General features: G+C 43.3%; 1 protein-coding gene and 1 long non-coding RNA gene across 2 annotated transcripts in view; one reads left to right on the top strand and one right to left on the bottom strand.

Moving 5' to 3' along the window:
• Nucleotides 1–25,219, bottom strand: part of LOC148323723 (uncharacterized) — a 41,677-nt gene that overhangs the window by 6,055 nt on the left and 10,403 nt on the right. The window contains exons 3-4 of the long non-coding RNA XR_015846558.1: nt 10,182–10,289; nt 9,906–10,097 (exon numbers count right to left, since the gene is read on the bottom strand). This is a non-coding gene — a long non-coding RNA (uncharacterized LOC148323723). The remainder of the gene's footprint in view (nt 1–9,905; nt 10,098–10,181; nt 10,290–25,219) is intronic.
• The window catches only part of kcnh7b (potassium channel, voltage gated eag related subfamily H, member 7b), a 34,125-nt gene continuing 30,152 nt past the window's right edge, over nt 21,247–25,219 (top strand). The window contains exons 1-2 of the mRNA XM_088315814.1: nt 21,247–21,744; nt 21,931–22,161. Coding sequence (XP_088171940.1) covers nt 21,669–21,744; nt 21,931–22,161 — 307 coding nt within the window. The 5' untranslated portion in view covers nt 21,247–21,668. The remainder of the gene's footprint in view (nt 21,745–21,930; nt 22,162–25,219) is intronic.

Raw genomic sequence — 25,219 nt, 5'->3', positions numbered from 1 at the left:
AAAGTGAGCCGTCCCACATGAATATGGCCCGAGTCAGAAGCGTTTCCCTAATTAGAAGGCATGCCTCCGAATATGAGGGCAAACTTAGCGCAAATGGAGAAAGGTCTTTGCGCGCTGCGCCACTGGCCGTCTCAGTCCCTTAATGTATTACCACCTGCACTCGCAATCAACGGCGGAACATCGAAATGACCGCCGTTCGGAGGAGAGCGGGCCCCAAACTGTTGGGAAACACACCAGAGGTGATTTAAGATATTGGCCGTAATGAAGCGGACGGTCGGAGGCTCCGCTCTGAATGCGATGGAGGAAATTATCCGCGGGAACGGGTCAGACGGCAACATATACCGGGGGGGGGGGGGGGGGGGGGGGGCGAGGCGCCAAATGAAATGCAGATCACAAGTGTCCAGCCCGAGTGCCGTTTACGTCATGTCGGGTAAACACGAGACGCGTCGATCCGCAGGTGTCGGTAAAGATGATGGAATCAATGTCGGGTTGTTTGTTTTACGGCGACCGCGCTGCGTTGTCATGTTTCGTCGGGTCACCTCCGACTGCTCTCTTCGCCGGCGCGGGCCTCCACGTGATAGGCTCAACTACATGCGCAGCCTCCCGTGGGCATCAAAAGAATACATTTTGTCCGCATTTCCCGACACGTTTGGTCCGCGGCTTCTCGCCGACGTGTTAAATAAGAGCAAAATGGAACGACGTGCCGGCGCTGAGGCTTCCTGTTGGCTCGGCGCAAACGCAAAAAAGATGGACGACGGGCAACATATTGGTGCGGCGTCTCCGGCTTGATGGCTGCCAACTGATCCTTGTGATGGTGATTGACAGGCGCCGACCAGCACTCGGCCGGCGCTCGCTTCTCCACACTGCTGAGCACAGCGGGTAGCGTGAAGGCTCGCTGAGATTCCCAATAAAATGGACATTACGGGGATAAACAACAGCCGGCTTTGCGGAGGGGAGAGTCGGGCACGTAGCACTCCTCCATCACGCCGTGCGCCAGGGTTCACTGGCTCGGGAGTGCTTTCACCGCTGCACAATAGAGAAGTGTGGGCAAACATCCTTTCGGAGGGAAAAAAAAAAAGAAAGAAGAAAAGCTCGCAGGACAGACTGCCGTATATTTGTCTTCAAACTTGGCTCGCTCGAAAGTGAGATGGGGATCGGAAAAGGTGGTTTGAATTTTGCTCGAATTTTCATGCTCAGGCCAAAGCAATGAAAACACTTGATTTAGACAAAAGTAGTGCTTTGCCACACCCTTGCGGCATCTTCATGCCGAGGAGCTCCACCATGTTGAGGAGCTTCACTTGACAAAAGAAGTGCTTTGCTGCGGTCTCAAGGCATGTCGGTGCCAAAAAATAATAATAATAATTTGGACAAAAGTAGTGCTTTGTCAGCATTTTGCGGCCAAGGAACTATGTTGAAGTAAGTTGAGGCGCTTCATTCGGACAACACCACACCTTCTTGTGGCATCTTCGTGCCAAGTGAGCTTCATTTTGGCAAAAGTGGAAATGATTTTTTTTAGTAAAATTAATAAATAATAAAAATATGAAACCTTTATGTTTAGATTTTAGCAACCTTACTTTTTTGTTTTTGACTAACATTTTAACATTTTTTTTTACAGTTTAATTCCAAATTGTATTGCCCTCGTAGGACAGAAAGGAGATCATTAAGAAGACTTCTTTCTTCGGAATGTGCAACGTCATCCTCTGAATGACGACTTTTGTTCCCGTTATATTGTTTTTTTTTTTTTTTTTATGATCAAAACGATCAAAATCTTTGAACAGTCATGCTCCCGCCACTGCTAATGCTAACGGCCAAATGAGAGCCTAACAATCTTATAGCGCTCTAAAGAAGGTGATCTGGAGTCTCCATGGCAACCGCAGAAATGCTGCACTGCCGTATTGACAATATTGCAAAGCTGCATTTTCGGCTTTAATTACGACAGCCTTTGCTTTAAGTTCCATTCATCGCCGATCATCCAGTTTAATTAACGTGAAACTTTTCCAGTATTTCATGCTCCGTCCTCAAATTGGCCAGCCATTAGTGAAAAATTGAAAGTTTATGTATCACGTAGGTTACATAAGTGTCACATTAGTATTCCCCCGAGCAATAAAAATAAGGCGCCGAGCTATTTGCATCCCCAATTTTCACATCCATTAAAGAGATGAATGCTTTGATACCATCGCAGTGTTTATCTGTGCTCTTTTGGGATTCATTAAAGTGAACGCTCCTTTCAAAACATAATCTATTGCTTAATTAAACTTCCCAAACATGAAATTTAAACCCACGTCTGGAGGGAAGTTGCCGCTTTGTTGCGGCACTCATTTGCACCGAATTCTAATGGACTCGCCAAAATAGAAATGGAAATCAAGTTTTTCCTCAGGTCGTGTCGTCTCTAGAATTTGTGCTTTTTTTTAATGTGCATATATCCGCTGTTAGTGTTATGCATCCAAAATTTCCGTTTCCCCACAATTCCCATTCAATTCCAATGACACCAACATACAAAAACATTTTAATATCATACCACTAAAAAAAGATAAATAAAATAAAAAACAATTCACATCATTCTAAAAATCCACATTCAACGTCGTTCATTCAATCGTCATCGTTCATCTTTTCATTTCATTCCACAGGATTTCAAATTTGTTGATTCAGCGTTGCAGTATTCACGCGCAATTTCTCCAGAAATGTTATTACTATTTGTACAATATTATAGACTGACATTTTCCATATTTAAAAAAAAAAAATACAAAAATATTCTAGTAATTTTTTTATTTATGTATTTTTTTTCTATGCACCACATGAGATTTCAATCAATAGTTTTGTGTTATTGCAAGGCACCACTATTTTTTTTTTTCAATGATCTTGGTAATCACCAATTCTTCTCAATTGTCTTGCCATGTTGCATAAACTGGTTGGCGCCCCCCAAAAAAAACAAAAAAACTTGACATTGGCAAAACCCGCCAAACAACAACAACAACGGCAAGCTAAGTATATTTCACAGCTTCCAACGCAGAAGCACATCATTAAAACGTGTGAAATTTTAATCAAAGATGTTGTGGAGAAACAGCAATCAGCCAACCAACCTAATTGATGTCACCGAGATGATGACGGCAAATTTGAATGGCCGAGTGTTTTTGAAGAGCAACGGGAAACACATGACATAGCAGGAGTGAACGAGCCGTCGTGCCTTCCTGTCACTTTACGTACGCGTTATCGAGAATACCATTACTTGCCTTTTAATTGAACAGCATTTTGTTTGGCGCAGGCCTTCGCAGCGGCCACGCATACATTTTACGCTTGACTGACTCGCGCGTGTCACAATCAAAGCTAACAGAATTGGCGCGCCGCAGCGTGCTACAAACAATCGGCGCCAAAATAAAAGCGCCTCGGAGCGTTTCGCATGAAAGCATGATCTCCAAACGCGGCTCGAGTACGTGTCGATGACACGTCCGATTGCTTTAATTAAGCCGCGGCTTTTATTGGTGAGAGTCGGCCGTTCGACAGTTTGTTTTATACTCGCCGGCTCGCTCATTAAAATGCAAATTGTGCGTATGCTTTCATTTTTCCACAACAATGACCCGCGCTCAGATTGTTGAGCCGATCCTCATCGTCATCTTGCAATAAGGGGGGGTCGATCAACGCAATGTGACAACATTAATGAGCGTACACGTCGATGGAACGCAACGTGAGGTATCGTCGTCACGCGGATAGGGATGTGTTGCAAGGTTCGGACGGAGAACAAACAGTTGGCGCAAAAAAGAAATAAAAATGGACCGAGCCACTATTGGGTCATTTTGACCCACCTTCTTGCATTGTTTTGTGCCAAGTTGGGTTCAATTGACCCAAGTGGGGGATTGGTCCATTTTTCAGGCACAATTGTGTTATTTTGAACACAACAGTTTTTAGAGTGTGGCGAAGTAACGAAAATGAAACGTTGTACATGAAGTAAAATAAAAAAATACATTTTACATTTATAAAAATAACTATGACTTTAATTCTAGCGAAAAAGTGTTGCTGTTTTTTTTTAAATACGATACAAAGACGCCATATAAGGAAAAAACTCAAACTAAGGCTAAAGAAAATTAAACTTCGAAACTAAATTAAAAAGTCAACATGAAATAAAAACTAACGAGAATGAAAAATCCAACCCGCACAGATATCATCCACTACATATTTAAATACAGTTCAGTAGGGCAAATATTTCTATAGCGCTTCTCCTCAATCGGGTCATGCGTAAAGCTACATCTAAAAGGACGATTAATTAACATACGACTCTTTTATTAGTGTGTATACAATTTCAGCTTCTATCTTAACTCGAGGCTTAGTGTTCAAATTTAATTGACGGCGCATCTGTGAGGGGGCACAAATGTTGTTAGTGGTCCATTGGCGGTACGGCTCATCCCGAATAGCAAAAATCGACAAGAAATTGACACAACGCTTACAAAGATCAACGATGGCACAAGACGGTGACGATGCACTAGTTTTGTCGGAATGAAGCTCTTCAACTCACATCCACAAAGCCGCAAGACGTCACGTGGGACTTTTATTGCTTGGGCCTGAAGTTAAACAAAATCGGAGTTTCCTAAAATGACTCAAAGAAAAGCTGTGGCAAAGCACTACTTTTGTCTGAATGAAGCTCTTCAATTCACTTCAACAAAGTTCCTTGGCACCCAGATTCCACAAGATGGTGGCAAAGCACTGCTTTTGTCTAAATAAAGCTCCTCAACATATTTCAACCTAGCTTCTTGGCACAAGATGCCACGAAATGGCGGCAAAGCACTACTTTGGTTTGATTTCTTTAATTACAATGTATTCGCTAATCCATTCATCTATCCTACGCCATCTGATTTGAGGCAGATGCGCTAACCACTGTGCCAACATTTATAATCCAAAAATTGGGCTTGCAGCATCTCTTGTTCCAACTTGTCAAGCGTCTGTTGTCGTCTTACTGAGCACGCGCTGGCATTGGATCAAGAATTCCTCCGGGAATACCTTGAAGTGCCGAGAATTTGGTAGAGAGGGTTTGGTGAGTCCTGGAATTGATTATCAGACCTACATACAATTACACACGCGCGCGCACACGCATGTCAGGGCAACAGTAGTCCCGGTGGCCACATCGTGGGTGTCCTTAATGTGTCACTAATGTGTGAATTAGAGAGTAAGCGAGAGCGCTGCGAGCAAAAGACCGAGCGGCTGGCACGGTGCCCAGCAGTTGCCATGGCCGTAGTCTCGTTTTCTGTCAGCGGCGTTTGTTTCACAAGCACCCTAATCAATTGGAACGCAACCCTTGAAATAGAGCTTGGCAGCCGGCGCGGCTCGACTCGACTCGACTCGCCTATTGTGGCTGCCGCTCAATGCTCGCGCAACACCACTTGTCACTCTCGTCACTTTCCAATTTGCTCCTCTAAGCGGCGTAAGCAGGGGAGACATGAAACACTTTTTACATTATTGGCCTGCCAGCTTGTAAAAGGAGGCTCCCGACTGTACGTGCATTAACTCCACAGCGTGTTCCCGCCAGGTGTGCGTCCTTTAGTGTTTGGCTGACAAGGAAACTGAAATTGCAACCCATGCAGAGAGGAAAAACAAACAAAATAAAGGACTACTCGGCTTGTTACTGCGTGTCGTACGAACGGAACTAATGGAGATTTTTTTTTTTAGATGTTTGTAGTGCACTTTTGTGATGAAAATAGTCAGCCTGGTATCGGTGATACCGATCCAGTACGGATACTTTGTGATATTGAAGCAGCGTCCAGAACATAATAAACAAACATGCGCTTTTACACTGAGCAATATTTTTTTTTTTCCGACGTGCTACGGACCAAATCAGTCAGTCAGAAAATGTAAATTGTCAATTTGAAAAAAAAAATGCCGTTTTTAAATAATTGGACATACATAATTGTAAAATTTTCCATTAATCGATTAATTGACAAAATAATTGAATTATTAATCAATTAAAATATCTGCAGCCCTAATGTAGATCGAATAATCGAATAAAAATAAAATCAATAATCGAGCTTATTCACATTTTTTCAGTGGCTGTCATGAGCCAATTCATCCATTTTTGTTGTGCAATTGTGTGAGCACTAATTGCACAAAGCAGCATTCAAATTCACACGTGCTTCTTGTGAACATCGAGACAAACATTTTTGTGTACGCACAAGAGCCGCCACGTAAACGCTTGACTGCCGGCATTTACTCCTTCTTTGACGCACGATAGCGTGAGCGTGAATGCTTGTCTCTCAGCATTCACGCAAGAAACGTCCGAAGAATAAAGAAGACTTTAGTTGAATGAACAGCGCCTGGAGGAAGACAACTGGAGCAAGTGAATTGGGTCTAATTTACTTAGGGCGGCGCTGAAAAGGATCAGCACTTAAGAACGCCGTCATTAGTTTATTTGATTCGCTGTCAGACGCCGGGATGTAAATTGCTGTTTGCATTCAAAGGGTGGATAAACAACTCCCAGCAGGACGCCGAAAGACTGATCGGCCATTGCCTTCGCGACACGCCGCCGCGTCAGCCTCGGCGTGTCGCCTCGCGTTCCCCCACCGATCAAGGGCGGCCTGCCTCTCACTGTCTCCCTCCGACCGATTCATCATTTGCCGGGTTAAACAGAAATAAAAACACATTAGTGTCATGTTAGACGGATCGAGAGGAGTGCCTGCTTTTTTTTACACGCCGCCGCGGTAAAAGTCGGGCCGGCTATTGATTCGTGCAACATAAATCTTGTTTTCCTTACTGCGCGAGTGAATCAGTGTCGACCCTCGGGGTTAACAAACATTGTCGGGGCTTTCAGCGGGCGTGTGAGCCAATAACGCACGTGCGTTTGCAATTGTCGTTCCTCGGCCCGCCTGGTTTAACTAATTGCCGGCAATCAAGAAACAATATGATGGGGGTCCGAAAGAGGTGGCGGCTTTCTTGTGGGGGTTTCGGCGCTAACAAGGAGCTCGGAGGATCCCCGAGCCGAAAAGCATCAACGGTGGATGTGAATCGGTCAGCGGGAGTCTGAGAGTTACAACCTGGATTAATTGGCAGCGGGACATCCAGCATGGCTCGCGCCACATCACATTAAGACGAGGAGATTTGACTCAGTAAACTTTCACAAAGGCAAAGCCCTCGTTACGGTGGCTGAATGAAACCGGGGGACAAATCGACTCATCTGTTATGTCAACACTTGATGCGCTCGGCCACAATATTAGGGACAGCAAATATGGTGCGTGACCAAATGTCTCACCACTATGTGTGTGTGTGTGTGTGTACGCAATATATATATATATATATATTAGGGATGTCAAAGTTAAAGCTTAATTAACTTTGGAGATGAATTAAAATTTTACCTGTAGAAAGCGTTAAAAAAGTAAAAAACTCAGTGAACTGACTTTTATCGTTTTATTACTTCCTACGGCAGCTGACCTCTGCTCACTTTGAAGTGAGTCACAGGCGTAATTAAAGAAAAAGGCGGACTTTTACGTAGTTTACCTGTGAAAATCCTAAATTATTTGTGCACATTGCAAGGCCGAATTCGCCGTGTTTGTTGGACGTCTGTGGCGCGTCGTTCAACGGTTGCCGTTTCTTGAATTGTATTGAAGAATGAAAGAAAGCCACTGGAACAATCTTTGAATGGAAACATACTTCCTTATTTTGACTCCACGCTTGCTGGCGTCAGGTTGGCCGCTTAACTCATTCACTGCCATTGACGATTATAGACGCCAAAACGTATGTTAATTGTACCTCGGCAACAGCGACGGTGGCTACTAGTGAAGTGGGAGATGTTAACAAGTAGTCACTAGTAGCACACGGTTACTAATTCCGCATTTTTCTTCAAAAGTAATATGCGGTTTTCTTTTTAACGACAACGCATGGAGCTTAAACTGGAGATCAAGGATATGAAAGTTGTTTTCGCGTTGACTGAATATCAAGGATCAGAATAGTCCGTCACAAGTGGCACTCGCAGTGGAAAAAAAAGTTACTAGTATGACAGTCAGTGCACTGTTGCGCCGGTTTTGACGGGAAAATAGTTTTTTGCTGTGAAGCGTTACAGGAACGTCCACGGTTGCGCTCGCAACACATTATGTGGCTTGAACAATATTTTGCCCGTCCCCTCGTGACCACTCGTTGTTTTTTAATAAGTCATGGAGACATCGGGTGGTAAATTGTTTAATCTTTTCGTAGTATATGAAATCCATTTGTTTGTGGGCTTGGAAGATTACCATCAGGAACGCAATCACGTTATTACAGGTGCGATCATTATCATTTATCTTTCTGACATTAAAAGACGTACGAAATGCCAAAGTGGTCCTCCGAGACGAGAGCTTTGTCCTACGTGATGTTCCAAGACTTTTAATTACTTTACGTCCTATTAGTGCTTCATGTCCACCTTCACGTGAAAATAAAAAATGAGCGTGAGAAATTGCAAGACGCTTCATTAGGTACACCAGCAATAATATAATAATCAACGTTTTCGGAAAGCACGACGATAATTCCGGAGAACAGAAGGCAAACCTCCGACATGCTAACCAGTCGACTTGTTGATGGAGAAAAATGAAGACGATTACGACACTTATCCAATAGCAAATACATTTTGTAAAAGCAGCAATATTTTGATTTTGCGCAGTACAGAAATAAAGTAAGCTGTTGGAACAAAAAATAATAAATCCCGTAAAGGCAGAATTGTTCACGCATCTCTTGTACGTATTCTCATTAGCTTGTGCTAATATACGTCATGTAGCCAGTGAGAGTCCAGTAGTTGTATTTTTTTCCTTTTCATAAAAAATTGATTCACGCTCAAATCGGATAACGCACTGTGAATGTGTGCGTGTGATAGCAGTGCGAAGAAAGCAGATATCGAAGAGGAGGAGGAGGAATGTCTCTGGAGGCCTCCACGCCAGTGCTCACCCAGCTGCCAGGCACACACACACACACACACACACACACACACACCAGAGAGCTTATTTACCCAGCAGCCCCAAAAGAGACCTGGGCCCGGGATCTTATTTACTCCGAGCCTGGGCGGCTATCAGGTGCTGAGGGGATCTAGCCGCCAGCAAAAGCAAATACCCCAGATCAAACCCGACCATGGCGGAAGGAAAAAAAGGGGCACTGAGCCAAAGTCTTGGTCAAGAACTAATGTTTACTCTGTGGTTTGCAAAGCCAGATGTGGACTCAATTTCGAGGACTCCAAATTGACACATCACCCCCCCCTCCCCGCGCACACCAACCACGTCTTATATTAAAGGTTCACTTTTATCATTTAAAAAAAAAAAATGCGTGTAACCTGTGATAGCGTTTTAATCGGGTTTGGAAATTTATTTGGGTTGGGAATGAGCAGGATGTCCTATTTATTTATTTTTGGTGGTCAGAAAAAAAAAAGATTTTCTCATTAATATTAAAAAAAATAATTTTTATTCCCATTGGGGTGTCCTGGTCTCCTTAATTTGAGCGTTCCTCTCAAAAAGTTGACTTGAGTCAGAAAAACAAATGAATCAGCTAAAAAAAAAATTTGTTGTTGACCATAATAAGTCCCGCAAAATTGGCGCCAAATTCCAGTCGCGCCTTTTATCGACGATCGCATCCAATCCACAAACCGCACAAGACGTCACACGTAAAAGCGATCAGACTCGTTTTGACATGTTATGCATAAAACAGTGTGAAAAAAAAAAAAAGAAAAAAATGGATTATGACGGGAGGGCACCTTTAAAGAAACGGTAACATAAGCATATGTCTAGACGGCAGTAAAGTGGATTTCTCTTTTCAAACCAGCACTGCCACCGGTCTTGAGGATCAGACACGGTGTCGGGGGTTGGGGGGTTGGGGGGACCGAGATGAAATACGGGTTGTGGTGGTGGTGCGGGGGGGGGGGGGGGGGGGGGATACGGCGCTAATGACGAGCTCTTATGCATCAGTGCACTTACTAATGAGCTTCCAGGGAGAGGCTGGCAGAGCCTGAGCGAAGGCTGAGCCGGGCTGCGAGAGGCCTGGGCCATCACTTCCCCGCTGTGATCCTTGCCTTTCCACTCGCAAGGAGCCTCGGCTCCCAGCCACTAATGAGTGTTGGAGGGGGGGGGGGGCTCGCGTCCACCTGCCAGCCTTCAGAGCCCGGCCTGCTGCAAGACAGTAGGGGTCAGATGCATTCCTGAGCTCTTAATAATTTACATCATATTGATTTCTTCACCGTCGGACATTCTCACCTGCGCGGGCTACACCGGCTAACCGGCTAGCGAACGGAACTGACGGCAAATCTCCCTGAAAATAGCCGGCAAGTCCAAATCCGACGCCTCCCAATAAAGTTACGGCACCTGAGCCCAATCAGAAGGTACAAAAGCGTTAAGAATGAAAATGAATTATGCAGTTTGCATTCGACTTAACCTCTAATCAGACTCGGGGAAGAGGACATTAATATTCCCGCTCTGTCAATATGATGATCTGTATACTCCATCCGTTAAATATTCATCAGCTTTGAACACAGCTCTCCTTACTGTGATTCATAATTTAAACGGTATGAATGTTACATAGGTGTGGCGGCGAGAAGGACTTTCTCGCAGCCCCGCCACACTTAAGGATGACTTTTAACACCGGCCGCCTTCCCTCGTCGCAGACGAGCTTTCGAGCCGGCATTCGTCCCGCGGGCTCGCCCACTTTCTGTCCAAACGTCTGGTCGCTTGTCCGTCTCGGCGTCTGTCCGTCGGCACGTCCGTCCGTCGCTTTGTCATCTATTTTTCAGCACCTTTGTCCAACCATGTCCGTCTGTCCGTCAGTCTGCTTGCTCGGCCGTCCATCCGTTCAGTTTGTCTGTTTGTCGTCTATCCGAGAACACAGTTTTGCCTCCGTGATTATTGGCACCCCCCCGGTTAGGATGTGTTAAAAGCTTTCAAATAAATTGTATTTCTCGCAGAAGCGTTCTAAAAATTCTTGACACAGAATCAAGCTCCTCCCATGGCCATGTCATTCCCCAGACTTCAACCCTGTTGAAAACCAGCGGAGTGAGCTAAAAAAGGAGCTGGATGATTTAGAGAAACTCCGCAAAGAGCAATGGTTGAAGATCCCGCTTTCGGTATTCTACTTGCGAACGTCACATGACCAAACCCCCCAAAAAACAGGCGAGCTGTAACAGATACTGCCTTGACTTTACTGATGGACCGATTATCGGCCGGGCCGATATTTGGTATTTTGCCGATAATCGGCATCTGCCTTTTTAATAACTTTCAAGGCCGATAAATCAAAAGCTGATTTATTTTGGCTCGCTGGAGTACATTTATCTCTCTCATTCTGGTGTGCTGGCGGCCCTGCCTGCAGAAGCCCACAGCATCTGAAGATATCTGGTTCCTTGTAGCAGCCAATCAGCAGTGAGCTGCCTCTTTGCTTTTTCACCTCGAGTCACACGCACTACAACATGAATACATGTCAGTCTACGACAACTCACAACTAATCGAAAACTATTTGTCGTAGTAAACTTTAGAGAAGTTTGGTTTCATTGAACCATAAGACATGCAGCTGATCCTTTTGTTAGACTTTCAAAATTAAGTTTTCTATTTTCAAAGATCTAATGAAAAAAAATTAACACGTTGTAAATCGCTAAAGTTGTTTAATAAACACGTGCTTCAAGGTATTTAAAATAAGGTCGGTATTTATTCACCAGCGTGTGTTTGCGTTTATTAAACCCCATGCCAGTGAGAAACTATTTGGTCCAACGATCCTCACAACTGTGATCGGCAATGTGTTATTTTTGAAAGCAAACACTCATCTTTGTCAATTGCTTTCCTCATTTGAAGCGATTGCCGATTCCAACTGAAGTTGACGCACAAATCTGTCCCGGAGCCAGGAATGTACTCTCATGCTGTCTGAAGACAAATCAATTTTCGACATCTACAATTTTGTCAAAATGCTTGAGGGAATCACGTGCAGTATAAACGAAAAGCAGAAATAAAACTATCCACTATATTTGTTGATACGAGGCTGGTTGCTTTGTAGTTTGCAGATTGAGATTTACATTTTGGACCTTATCGAAACACATTGAATAGCAAAACTGAGATGGAAAGATTTTAAGCGGTCCGAAAAAGGTTTTGTGTGGCTGGACATACGCACGTTCAAGTAGAGCAACGCAGGTAGTCAGAGGTCATGGAAAGCTCTCGGTGCTACGTATTCTGCGCAAGCTAGCTAGCAACGATCTTCGGCTGGCTACTAGTGCGGCTTAAGCACTTTGCAGAGTTGCTCTTAAGTCAGTAATCATCGCCTCCATGGCGAGGAATAACCTTCACTGCAGACATGTATCATTCTCACGAAGGAATGATGAGGAAAGGCGGAGGAGAGATGCTAATTGCTAAGCTAACCTAAGATTGACATGTAGTAATCTGATTTAAGTATTTGGGTGATCCAGTACACTTTTCACACGTGTCTTTGCATGGCTCCCCGGTACTATAAGCAAAGACGCTAGCCTAAATAACAGTAGCAAAAACTGACGGTTTCGTACTTTGATCATTTTGTACTTTGGAATTTGCACAAATGAGCCGCAATCGGAAGCAGGTTTCCCATATAAATCGGTGAGACAAAATTGCTCGGCTTTTTTTTATCACTTGTGGATGGAATGATCATTTGCGGTATTTGACTAATAAATAGTAAAAAACACGTTTGTGAGAAATTAAAACATACATATAAGTTGGAGTTTTATTTCCAGCTACAAAACAAGTATATTAATAATATGTAAGATATTGATGGAGGAATTTGTGGCTTTCAAAGGCAGATTTAGTCGTCTGAAAAAAAGTCCAATTTGATATTCCAGAGTTTCACTTACAAGAGTGCAGTCAATTGAATTGGCAATATTAATATAGACATCAAAATGATTGGGGAGTTATAACTTGGTCAACACTGCCCCCTTCTGGACTTCAATATTCTCCGACTTGGTCGGCTCGAAGCCAGACAGTTCCCGTAGAATCACGCGAGATCTGCTGCAATTGAAACGTAAAGGCTTGTAGGAAATTCCCAAAAGCACCCCCCCCCCACCAGAAAAAAACAACAAAATAAAATAAACATTTAAAAAAATTGTGATGGAAAAATCAATAAATAATTATCTGTTTGACTCATGTATATTTAAATGTTTTTAACTATTCTAATATTTAGTTATTATAATCATTATTATTATATACTTATTTATATAATTCAAATTGTTATTTTGTTACAGTTGTGGTGTACAGCCTCAGGCAGCATATTGATAGTTATCATTATTATCAATATTGTTTTATTATTATTAGAGGAGAAATGGTCATAAAATTTACAAATGCAAATTACGTCTTTATTCAAATCTAAATGAAAAATAATTTGAATTAATTAATTGATTATTACGGCGACTGTATTATTATTCATGAAGACAAGAATGACAATGACTAACAAATATACTTAAAATCGGTATTTTATTCTAGTCACGTCAGTCATAAAATGAAAATAGTGTAATTTGCCTTACTGGCCACCAGGTGTCTGCAAAGATCTATTTTTGGATGGGCCTTACTGCCTCACCTATTTTTTTCTAATATGAAGAACATTTTTTTTTTTTGCTGTTTATTTTTGGAGCATATAACAGAAAATATAATGCTTTCCATTTCAGTGCTGTCTGCTGATTTAGTCATATCTCACGCTGATGACAAAACACATTTTGCCTGTTGACTTCCATTTTGGTCATAAATATTCTCCAATTAATTTTCTCAGACGTGTGCAACCCTTCAGCAAAACAACTCATCTCCATTCAATGGACATGTCATGTGGTGCATTTTTTGTAACGCTGTGCGCGTCGTACACGGCAATCATTGAGTGAGTCAAACATTGGAAAACGCCTCTTAGTAAGCAGAAATTCTCATACGTCTCTTATTACACTTCAAATTGCAGCATGTGGCAAAAAGAAAAAAAAATTGTTTACCAGCTTGACACTTCAGAAGCTAACCTTGTGGACAGAGGCCAAAAGTGTCCGTAATTGGGTCAATAATGGACCAAACACTTCTTAGCGAGCACAGCACTAAAGCGAAACACAATTATGTTGTTGATTGCGCGGCTATTTCACATTCCTAATGACTCACCCTCAGTCTGAACTCTTCGCGTGACCTCCAATGGGTGGACCGAGATGCTCCGTGCGCGCTGTCCTCCGGGCTAATTAGGGCTTCCTCGTCTTTCCTTTAACTTGAATAATTAAAAAGGGCTCCGTTTTATTTTTAGAGCATCATCGTCCCCCCCCGATAAGACCGATGGTTGATCATGCAGATCAGAGAGAAAGAGCACGCAGGGGCGGATAGTCATTAAGAAACATGCATAGTCAGCTACAATGGAGGTAAACAGACAAACCTTGACCCTTTGCTCAAAGTTGAGGCTTTGCTGCTAAATATACGAGAGCCTTAATGATAAAAATAAGAAACTCCCGAGCCCGCTGCTGTTTTTGTCATTAAACATTCCGGGGGAATGTAGAGCACATGAGTTGCATGACAGCTCGCGCAAGGCTTGCTTACTTTGCACATTTCTGTACGGGCCGTCCTCCGGAGAGTCGATGTACGTCCTTGTGTGAGTTTCTCGCGCGAGCCGGAAGACGAAGAGCAATAATTGAGGTTAGTCTCTCCTAATCGGCTCAGGCAGAAAACACAGTCCTCAGTCATGGCTCGACTGTACCGCGCAGCGACAACATGATAACCGCCGATGCCATGTAATGAGATCCCGTACAAGGAGGCGCTCTCAGCAATTTTCTCTTCATATCGATAACAATGCTCACCTTTGACTGCCCTTGCCCAAGAGGTGTTCATTTAAACACAAAATGCTTGCGATTGTAATTTCAAGCATCGTGCTGAGAGCTGTTTCGAATATTTTTGGGAGCCTCGTTTAGCTAAAAACAATCACCGCTGAGCAAAAATGACAGAACAGTTTTTATGTCTACATGAGTTGCTCCGCCGTTTGTGTTTAAATTTAGGTTAATGTTTCATGGCATTGCCGGACTTTTGGATGCCCGTTTTCAATGTCGTCGACTTCATTTGAATATGGAAAACATCCTTCCTCCGATTGGTAGTTGAATATATCGGCATCTTGTAACGTATTTCGATAGATTATTCAAAATAATTGTAAAGTAGAATACACCAAGTGTTGGCGACTCATATTGAGCGATTTGACTTCCTAAATGGCGAGCCTGAGGCAAGCGATGGGTAAATGAAGCTTCAAAACTGCTTCATGAAGCAGTTGTAATATTTTTGGACTCCACTAGAGGGCACTCTCAGTTCAACATTGGGCTGCAACCATTTTTGAAACCCTTTCTTTAAAGCAACAGCGCCATCTACAGGACTCAAAAATGCAACAAGTGGTTCATGAAGCAAATTTGAAGTTTCATTTTCCCATCACTACTTGAGGCTGCACATACACTAGGTTCCACTTTATCGCAATTATCTATCATGAAAAAAAAAATTGCGGGTCACGATAAAAAGTTTATAGATGTTATATATCGACTACAGAGTATACAATTCACAACAACCAACATTTTATTCAAGTAAGAGAAAACCGTCTTTCGTATTGGATCTGAAGCTCACCATATAATCACAATACAAAAGCAAAACTGCAACAAAGAATCATTCAAAGGAGTCTACCAGGAGTTGGAGCCGGATGCACACCATTGGGGTATATCAGTTTCCATGGCAACAGATCACAAGGAGGACAACATAAAACGAGCTACTCACTGCACTGAGCCTCACTCAGCGAGTTTAGAGTTCGACTTGGACTTGTTGGGTGTATATCGCCGCTGATATAAACAGGATATTATACACCGCTCCGATAGGGATGAATATATTAAAATTGATCGACATCGGCGTCTCCTCCCTATATCGCAATCTTCGTACATTGTGGAGCAAAGCAAGGTAATTAAAAAGCATTGGAGACATGTCCATGTTCGAGAACCGTCTGGGGATTGTGACTCATCAGTATCTGCCGGTAATTCAAGTGCTATTAATAACCAGCCGTGTATTTCTCTTCGAAAGCAATTACATCCCAAGTCTCAAATTTCATCCGCAGTAGTCGCGCAGAAACAACGGAGAGCTGCCGGCGATAAAAACCACAGTCAAATCGGAAGGTCATCAAGATGATACAAAATGCTTTTGCTTTTTGGAAGACTTGGCTTTTAATTGACAACATTTTAATAATTCATATTGGTGACGAGTTACTCAGGGGAAAGGTTCAGCGGCGGTGCCCTTTGCACACCGCCCCTGAATAAGTAATTGGCGCATAGGAATGTTTAGCCATAGGCTCAGACAATTGTTTGCAGTTGGGGAGGAAAGACGATCCCGTCAAACACGACGAGAACAACTTTTAAGCGAGAAAAAGTCATTCGTATCAACTTCAAATATGAACTTTGGAGAGCACACTGGTGTATTGCATGACAGCGGCAGTGGACTATGATGTCGGCGGACCTGCCTTGACATGTTTTCTGGCCTCAAGAAAGGCACAAAGTATATTGTGTGAAAGGGGAGGTGAGAGAACTCAGTCATTGTGGCAGATAAAGCATTCTTGTTATGTTTTAAAGTGGTTGAGATGAAAACAAAGTTGATTTCTTTCAATAAAAAAAAAAACAACATTTTAGGGCCCAAGTATCGGTGTCATAGTATCGGTCCATTTTTTTGTAGGTAGAAGATGAGTACTGTATTTGTACAGACACCGATTCTGGTATCAAAATCTTTGTTATTATTTGTGACAATCAAGAGGCAGATGACAATTTTTCAAATGGAGTTGGAACACATTAAAAAAAAAATTCCCCTGTCATTCCAGACATTTTGCACTGCAGTTCTGATGTTTTCAGTTGGGACAAAGCACTGACCTCTCTTGCAGATTAAATGATATAGTTAAGTCACTAAGCCAAAAGTGCTGGATGGGCCCTTTTTTTTTTTTTTTTTGCTCTATTTTTCTCATTGCGGGCAGATGGTGGAAAAACATGCACAGTGGCATATGGGGTAAGGCGCAGCAGCAGCAGCAGCAAAAGCAGCAATAGCACTCGAGTGTTTCACCTTGCTGGATTATTGGGTGAGACGGGGCCTGTAATGGACAATAAGTAAGCCCCGTGTGCATTGAGGGACACGGGGCGCAGCTTGCACGGGGCGAGCGGAGCGAGGAAGGAGTGAACGACAGAACCAGAGACAGACAGCGCCAGCGACTTTCGTGAGACCTGGATTAGACCTCGCGCTGTTTGCGCCGCTGCTGGCTGCTGCTGTTTTTCAAATTGCTCTAGATTCCCGGAGATTACGTGCCGTGAATGAATGACTGAGTGAATGAATGAGCAGTGTTTTTTTTTTTTTTTCAAAACAAACATAGAGTCAGCTTTAAAGTCAGGGTAGGACGGTGCATTCAATCACAATGGAACCTGAAAAGGTTGAATAAAATGAGTCTGGCAAGTCGACTTCTGATTTCAACAAAAGATCCTTGGCACCAAGATGCCACAACATGGTGCCAAAGCACTCATTTGGTCTAAATGAAGCTACTCAATTTTATTCAAGGCAGTTCCTTCGCACTAAGTGGCCTCAATATAGCGTCAAAGCACTATTCTTGTCAAAACAAAGCTCCACAATTTACATCAACATAGTTTCTTGGCACCTCACTGCAACAAGATGGCACCAAAGCACTAATTTTGTCTCAAGATAGCGCCTCAATTGACTGCAATGTAGTTGATTTGGACCAAAATGCCACAAGTTAGCACCAAATCAATACCTTTGTCCAAACGAAACGCCACAGCTCACTTTACCAGAGTTCCTTGACACCAAGACGTTATGAGATAAAGCGCTAAAGCTCTAGTTTTGTCAAAACAAATGTTACTCGGAAGCAAAATGCCACAAGACAGCCCCAAAGCACTACTTCTGTCTAAACGAAGCTCCTCAAATCACTTCAGCTAAGTTCCATGGTACGAAAGATGCAACAAGATGGCGTCAAAGCGATACTTTTATTGCTATTTTTCCAAAGTTCAGAAATGACAATTTGGCATTTTGACCAATATATATATATATATTTTTTTTTTCAGTTGTTTGCAAAACATTACGGTTAATTCACAGCATTTGGGTTCAAGAGCTTCTCCATACAAATCCCCAACGGGGCGTTCACATTTGGATAGAGCCCTTCTAATTTACAAGAAGCAACACAAACATCCCATTAGCTTTTTCCAAGTGCAACATTAGGCGGAGTGCAACGCATTCCTCCCTGCCCATCAATCCTAAAAACGTGAATTGACTTCACGAAAGCGCCATCCTTTTAGAACTACTCAAAAATAGGCCGACCCAACGCAGCAATTATAACTAATGGATGCACAAAATAGCATTGTGAAGCGGTCGGCTGTCGACAAAAGGGTGCAGATTTTCTTGCATCTTGTTTCATTTGAAGCATAAAAGCTGAAAGGATTTGGGGGGAGAAAGCGTCATAATAATAGCGTCGGCACGTTACAGGTTCGGAGCGTCCGTAAATGTCATTCCTGGGTGGAGTGGATTGCTCATCAGAGGGCCGAACCCAAATTCCTTATCCTCTTTACTGTAAACTGCAGATATTGTACTTAAAGCGCTCTCGAAACATGACGTCATCCCAGCATTTGGCCTTTGAAACACCCACAAAGCACATGGGGCATTAACGAGGACACAATACGGAAAATTGACTTTTTGATGGCTTGTATACACATAGTTGGTTTTCCGCACTGCCTGCCAACCCGCTTTGTGGCAATTAAGCAACTCATTCATGTTTGTGTTTGGAGCCTATAAAAAAAAAAAATAAATAATGTGCCCACAGTACGCCACATTGTGTTTTTCCACCCATGACGTGATCAGCTCAGATTTTCAGATCACCTTTTAACATCTAAGACGACAAACTTGGCCGGACAAAAAGAAGACATCCGGTTCACACGAATTCAAGAGTGAAACGAGCAACCATGCTGGACTAAGTGGACGGGATGTGTTTACCTCAGGGCACGCAACTCTCCACAGAGGGGGGGAAGGGGGGGGGGGTTGCTTCTCCCTAGTGTGCAGCCCTCAGTAAATATCACCCCTCAACTCACGCAGCGCCACGCTTGGCTTTGAACAGTCAGCATGTCCGCCAGCCTGAATTAAGAATGTTTCCACAAGTGAGAAACACACGACGATATTTCTCGCATTGGTCAAAATAGCTTGAGTAGCGGTTGCACGCTAAATCTTTAAGGCTCAAAGCGTAAAAATAATAAAAACAAAAAACCTGAGTGTCCTTTTGCTGCATCTGGTAGAGTGGCAATTTGGTAGCAAAAAAAAAAGTTTATGCGTACTCCGATCGAGGCGAAGCGGTCAGGCAAGATGTTGGAATTGATTTCCAATCATTATCACTTAAGTGGACAAGGAGATATGCTCAAAGTGTGATTGGAGTTACAAACTGTGATGATCACGTGTCGAGCAGCGCAGCTGCCAGAAGATGCAGAAAGGAAGCAAAAAAAAAAACCTTTCAGGACCACGGACAGCACCTCACAATACTTGACTCTTTTATTCCTTGCTTGTAACTCGATGCCTCGTAGTTTTCATTTATTTGTGCATTTGGGAAAGAAACTCAAGCCATTATTCTTCCGTTTCAAGTAATGACGCAAGTTTTTTTTTTTTTTCCAAGAGTTCTCCCCAACTGGTGTTGTCTTTGTGGATTTCGTGAGAAGCATTGGTCCAGTGGAACTTCCTACAGCTACTAAACAAACTATTTCGTACCAAAAATCTTACGAAACTATCCGTATCCGACGCAGATTTAACCAACAACAGAGATTGCGACCAGTTCCAATATTGTCCAGACTTTTTTTTTTTTTTTTTTAATGACTTGTGTGCTCCGATTTGAACGATTTCAAGACTCCGAGATATCACAGCTGCACCCCAGTTTAAATTGCGCATCACGTACACCAAAGTGCACTTACGTTTTGCATTTGAAAGCAGTCTGGGAACTTAATGAACTGATCCCGACTCACAATCAGCATCGAGCAAGAGCATAAATCAAGCACTTAAGTTCACGTCAACTTGTTTAGTACTTAAAGAAACGTGTTTACGCTGAGCATAAAGTCTCGTACACGCACAAACTCCGACATTAACGTCAAAAATCAAAGGAAGGGGGGATGTCGACATATGTGTAATAAGATCAAACCGTTAATGAGCCACATAGCTGGGAATGACCTCATTTGAAGTTTGAGTTGATGACCGGAAGGCTCATTAGAGAGTTGCGTTTTGTACATATGTAGCTGGGAATCAACGGTGCTTTCGTTACATGCGTGCGACTTTCACGAGATTCATCTGGATCGTCAAACGTTTAAGTCAAGTTGAGCAACACTCAACCTTGCATGGATGCAGAAGAGCATGCATCTGAAACAAGTGCAAAAGAAAGCTTAGTGGTACGTTCTCAGCTAGCATTTAGCGTCTACTTCTGCTTCGGCATGGCACATGTCGGAAAAGTACGAGGCTGGCGTCTCCGAGTCGGAAGAGGAAAAGGAAATTTGGCAAAATCCGGATGCAAAAAAAATTCAAACGCAGCACATATTTGCTTGCGAACTGATGGTGGCCGGAAGTTGTGACGTTTTGCTGCTGCCATCTAGTGGTAAGTGTCAGAAGCTCACTCACTATCGAAAAAAAAAAAAAATCAACCAAGCTCAGGTTATTATTCAATATCTGTTGTTTAGTTTACAAGTGTGAGGACCCCGTAGCGGTCTCTCGAACAAGAAAATTATTAAAATACAAAATACAACATTTAAAACATAGCAGGAAAATGTTTTGAACATTTTTGGAATACAAGAAAAGACACAACACATTTAATCAATAGAAAGAGTCCAGTTGCCAAGAGTCAAGCTCGCCCTTGGATGACTGTGCTTAACTTTTAAGTTTGGATTTAAGTAACAATTTTTAAAAAAAAAAATATTTTTTTTTAATTAACTTTAATGTGCAGTATGTTTTAACTGAATGATTTTGAGAGAATTCTTTTTTGACAAAAATAAATACAGTCACATAAAGCTGCCTCCTTTTTGATGAATGCTTCCTAGAACATAACTGTATGTTAGTGTTGGTCATTATGTTGGTACCTTGGAGAGCGACTTTTTTTTTTTTGGGGGGGGGAGGTACAAGATGTAAAAAGTTTGGAGAACTACCGCGAAGCCTATTGGCATGCTAAACAAATGCAAAACAATTTGAATTCTAATTCCTTTCATTTCTCTCTTTTTTTTTTCCATCCCCCCCCCCCTCCTTAGGGATGCACATACAGACGCAGATAATCCTGCCTCGCCACCAGGGTGGGAGTCGTCGTCTAGGCGAGGTGGAGAGACGTCACCAGGCTGGGACGCATCATCGACCAGTTCCCCGCGAACGCGCGCCCACACTCCGCTGCCGCCGCGGACGTCGGGATCGCTTTCTTTTCCTCCACCTCCCCCAAGCCCCCCCCACCCCCACCCCCCCACCACCTCCCTAAATGCGAGATGCTCGGCCAAATGCAATTAAATCGAGCAAAGCCGAGCGAGTGCGCGCGCGCCTTGTCGGAGAGGAAGCGTTCACCTGCTCCTGCATCCGAGCGGGATAAAACAAGCGGGAAGGTCATTTAAAGTGAGGAGGAGGAAGGAGGCTGCGTGGAGCCGGAGCCGAGCAATGCTTGGGGAGCAAGAGAGCACGGTGAACCGGCAACATCTGTAAGTTCTCCCCGGGAGATTTCGTCAGCGAGTAAACATGCCGGTGAGAAGAGGACACGTTGCTCCGCAAAACACATTTCTTGGGATAATTATCCGGAAATTCGAGGGGCAGAGTAAGTAACGTTTTTGGTATGTTCATTGAGGAGCGTTACGAGAGATACGAATGTTTAGGAAATGTTTGTGATGTTTTTGCGTAGTTTTGTCTGAGGGTGAAAGTATCACCTTAGTCGCCATTCAGCACCTCCAAGGTCAGGGCAGAGCTCTCACGTTTCTTTCCAACCCCCCCCCACCCCACGCAGACCGTAAATTTGTGATCGCCAACGCCAGAGTGGAAAACTGTGCCATCATCTACTGCAACGACGGCTTCTGCGAGATGACCGGCTTCTCCAGGCCGGACATCATGCAGAAGCCGTGCACCTGCGACTTCCTCCACGGCGAGCACACGGACATGGAGGCCATCGGCCAGGTGGCCTTGGCTCTGCGAGGATCCGAGGAGCGCAAGGTGGAGATCACCTACTACCGCAAGGACGGTGAGTCACTGACCTTTTTGCGCAACCCAAGCAAGGGCTTTTGCCGCTCCACTGGACGAGACGCGGTCCCAATCGGTAACAAGAGGCACGGGGCGGCCCGGCACGAGTGATCCGATATTGCCGTCGTTAGCGCCGTGTCGCTATTAAGCCCCGTATCGCTTACTCACACCCCGAACGCAAACATCGCTGACAACATTGATATCGGCGAGAGAGGCAAGTTGTCCTGACATGCACTCGCCTGCCACCGCAACTTTGGGGAGACGATCTCGTGCACTTTCCCAACCATTGTTGATGATTCGAAAAAATTCGAGTGCATTCTAGTCAAAGAACAATTAATTGTTCACTTTAAGTGGCTGGCAATCAATCAACTGATCTGATCTGACGATGAGTCACACCTTCTGTCGGTGATTGGTTGTTTTTCTCAAGCGCGGTGGTTTGTTGTATGGCAAATTAGAGGCACAGGATGGACTCGATTTTTTCTCTCACAGATTTCAGTATATTTATCATGTTCTGTCGAGCGATAATGATTCGTTCAACAAATATGACCAAAAAAATCATTTGAAGTGAAATTGGATGCTTACTAATGTGGGAATGGCAAATTTAACGACAACAGAAAATGAAAAATATCCTCCTGCGGCGTCGTTATTTTAGTTGCGATTTACAATGACTGCTTCAACACTAACAAGTGTTTCTAATTTTATGTTGTATTTTTTTTTAACTCTCATCATGACCTCCGTAATCTGCACTCAGATAAAGGAAGTGTTCATAATGTGGTAGACGTGAAATGTCCACTCAGTGGCTACAATAATGGGTACACACGCACCATCTCAAAGATTACAATTATCAGTTGGAGAGGTCAGGGGGAAGGAAAAAAAATAGCGAGAGAGAGAGACCATCTTCAATATGAGACTGAAAATTGTATTCATAATGTTCTGCGTTGTTAAAAGAATACGAGCATTATTGTGTTTGTGAAGGAAAACGTTTTCAATCAGCCGTAGTGGAAGAGTAGAGTATTGTGTCTTCAAGAGATTTCCGCTACGGCTGTCTGTGAATGGTAGTGGGAGCATCCATGTGGTGGCATTTGAGAAAAAAAAATGCCTGAGCTGAGAAAAACAGTCGAGGTGTTACCCGACAGTTAATTGTTGAGCGTTTTGCACCTGAAACAGGATCCATGCATGCAGCTTTTCTGGTTTAAGCCTTGTTGTTGTTTTCAGCCAGTGCGCACAGTAGCTTTATTAGAGCATGGATCAGTTGACTAATCTGTAATATGGCCGTGCATGTGATGGCTCCGGCGCTGGCAGCTTTGCATAGAAATGCCCTCGGTTCATGCAAACGCGTTTTGGCTCCAACAATAACAGCGGTGCTTGTCATTCATTGGCGGCGTCTTCCAGCCGCGCCGTGAATGGTGCACTGCAGAGGCGAATTAATGCGATGTTGCCGCTCAGTGGCACCAATCCGCAGATTGACCACCTCCTGGCGTGCTCTCGCATGAGCTTTTTTTGTGGCCAGCATGACATGGGATGCACACATGCTTTTTCATTTGTTTTATGCATTCGTGTGATGGCCGTCTGTAATATTGCCATTTGCCATTTAACGTGCGATTATTTTCTCAAGGTCCTCTTCCTGTTTATTTTTTAACAATCACAAGCAATACATGAATCTGTATGATCGGGTATCGTATACATAAATGTTTTGGTTATCTATAACCAATATAACGTAATATTAGGCTTATGTTCAAATAAATGCACAGGAAACATGATTTTTTTTGGCAGTATCTACGTCAATTTGAGCTATTAACTTAGTCAACATTGAACTTGCACTCTTTGACAACTTAACGAAAAAAAATATATAAGAAAAAAAATAAAAATAAATAAATAAATAATAATAAAAAAAATATATATATATATATATATTATAAATAATTTTTGCACTTTGAAAAACCAAATTCAAAAGCATACCATCGTATTTGAGGATCAAAGGAAGCTTTCAGTTTTTTTTTCCCGCACATTAATATCCGTTGCAAGCGTCGCAAGAAATTGTCTTTGAAAAATGAGAGTAATCGTGATCAATTTTGCGATTAATTTGTTCATCTTGACTGCACTTTGGTTACCGAAGGAAATGAAGCTTTTCTTCCCAACCAAACTGCAGCCTTTGCGATTGGATAATTGAACCCTACTTCATTCCAATGTCAATCCCAATTTCATAAATTCTCCAGCCCTAGATAGCGACCCTGTGAGTTTGTATCCCAAAGAGTGATGTATGAAGGAGAAAATGCAGTGATATTTTATTTAATCATACAAAGGCGGATCTTTAAATTTTTAATTGTGAGTTTGATTAGATTCTAGGACATGGATACATGTTTAATCGAGCATCAACCGCCACCAGCCTTGCCTTTTCCCTACTTCTTGTTAATCGGGAGGAAGGAAACCAAGAGCCAGCTGCTCCACGCGGCAGAAATAGATTGTCTCGGAAACACGCGAGACAATTACACAAAACACTCAAGGGCCTGTCCGCGAAGCCACGAACGATCTCGTTTGATTTATTTCATTATTTTTTTTTTTTTGACAAGCGGGATTTTTCAGGCAACTTCTCCTCAAAATCACCCCCCCCCCCCACCGTTCCTCCGATCCGCCATGCATGAGCCAGGCTTCATCTTAACATCATGCGCCCATGAGCACGGATGATAAGAGCCTGGGAAACCTTCAGCGCTCGCTGTCGCTTCGCAATCCTCGGCTTCAAGACACAACTCTTAATACTTCTCAGAGGAGTTGAGACGGCCGCATGTGTGCTCATGAATAAAGATGGCGGGGCTGACAGCGCAGTGACTGGGAATGAGCGGCTTACAGAGCAAATGCATTAAACTGCTATGGAGGTACGGACGTCGGCAGATTCGTGGCGATGCGATTCAAGTCGCTGCGCGGCTCGAACATGGCCCGGCTGTGTGCCGTGTTTTCCGCTCGCAAACGCATTTCCAGCAATCACTTCTCATTCAAATCAGTTAATCTTTTTGTACCAAAGCCCTCACGTCTACCCCGCACCTAATGCTTGTCACGAATCT

The sequence above is a fragment of the Idiotropiscis lumnitzeri genome, chromosome 14 (assembly GCF_059441095.1).
Source record: "Idiotropiscis lumnitzeri isolate Australia: NSW breed Sydney's pygmy pipehorse chromosome 14, RoL_Ilum_1.0, whole genome shotgun sequence".
In the NCBI taxonomy this organism is placed as follows: Eukaryota; Metazoa; Chordata; class Actinopteri; order Syngnathiformes; family Syngnathidae; genus Idiotropiscis; species Idiotropiscis lumnitzeri.
This window is presented reverse-complemented; position numbering and strand designations above follow the sequence as displayed.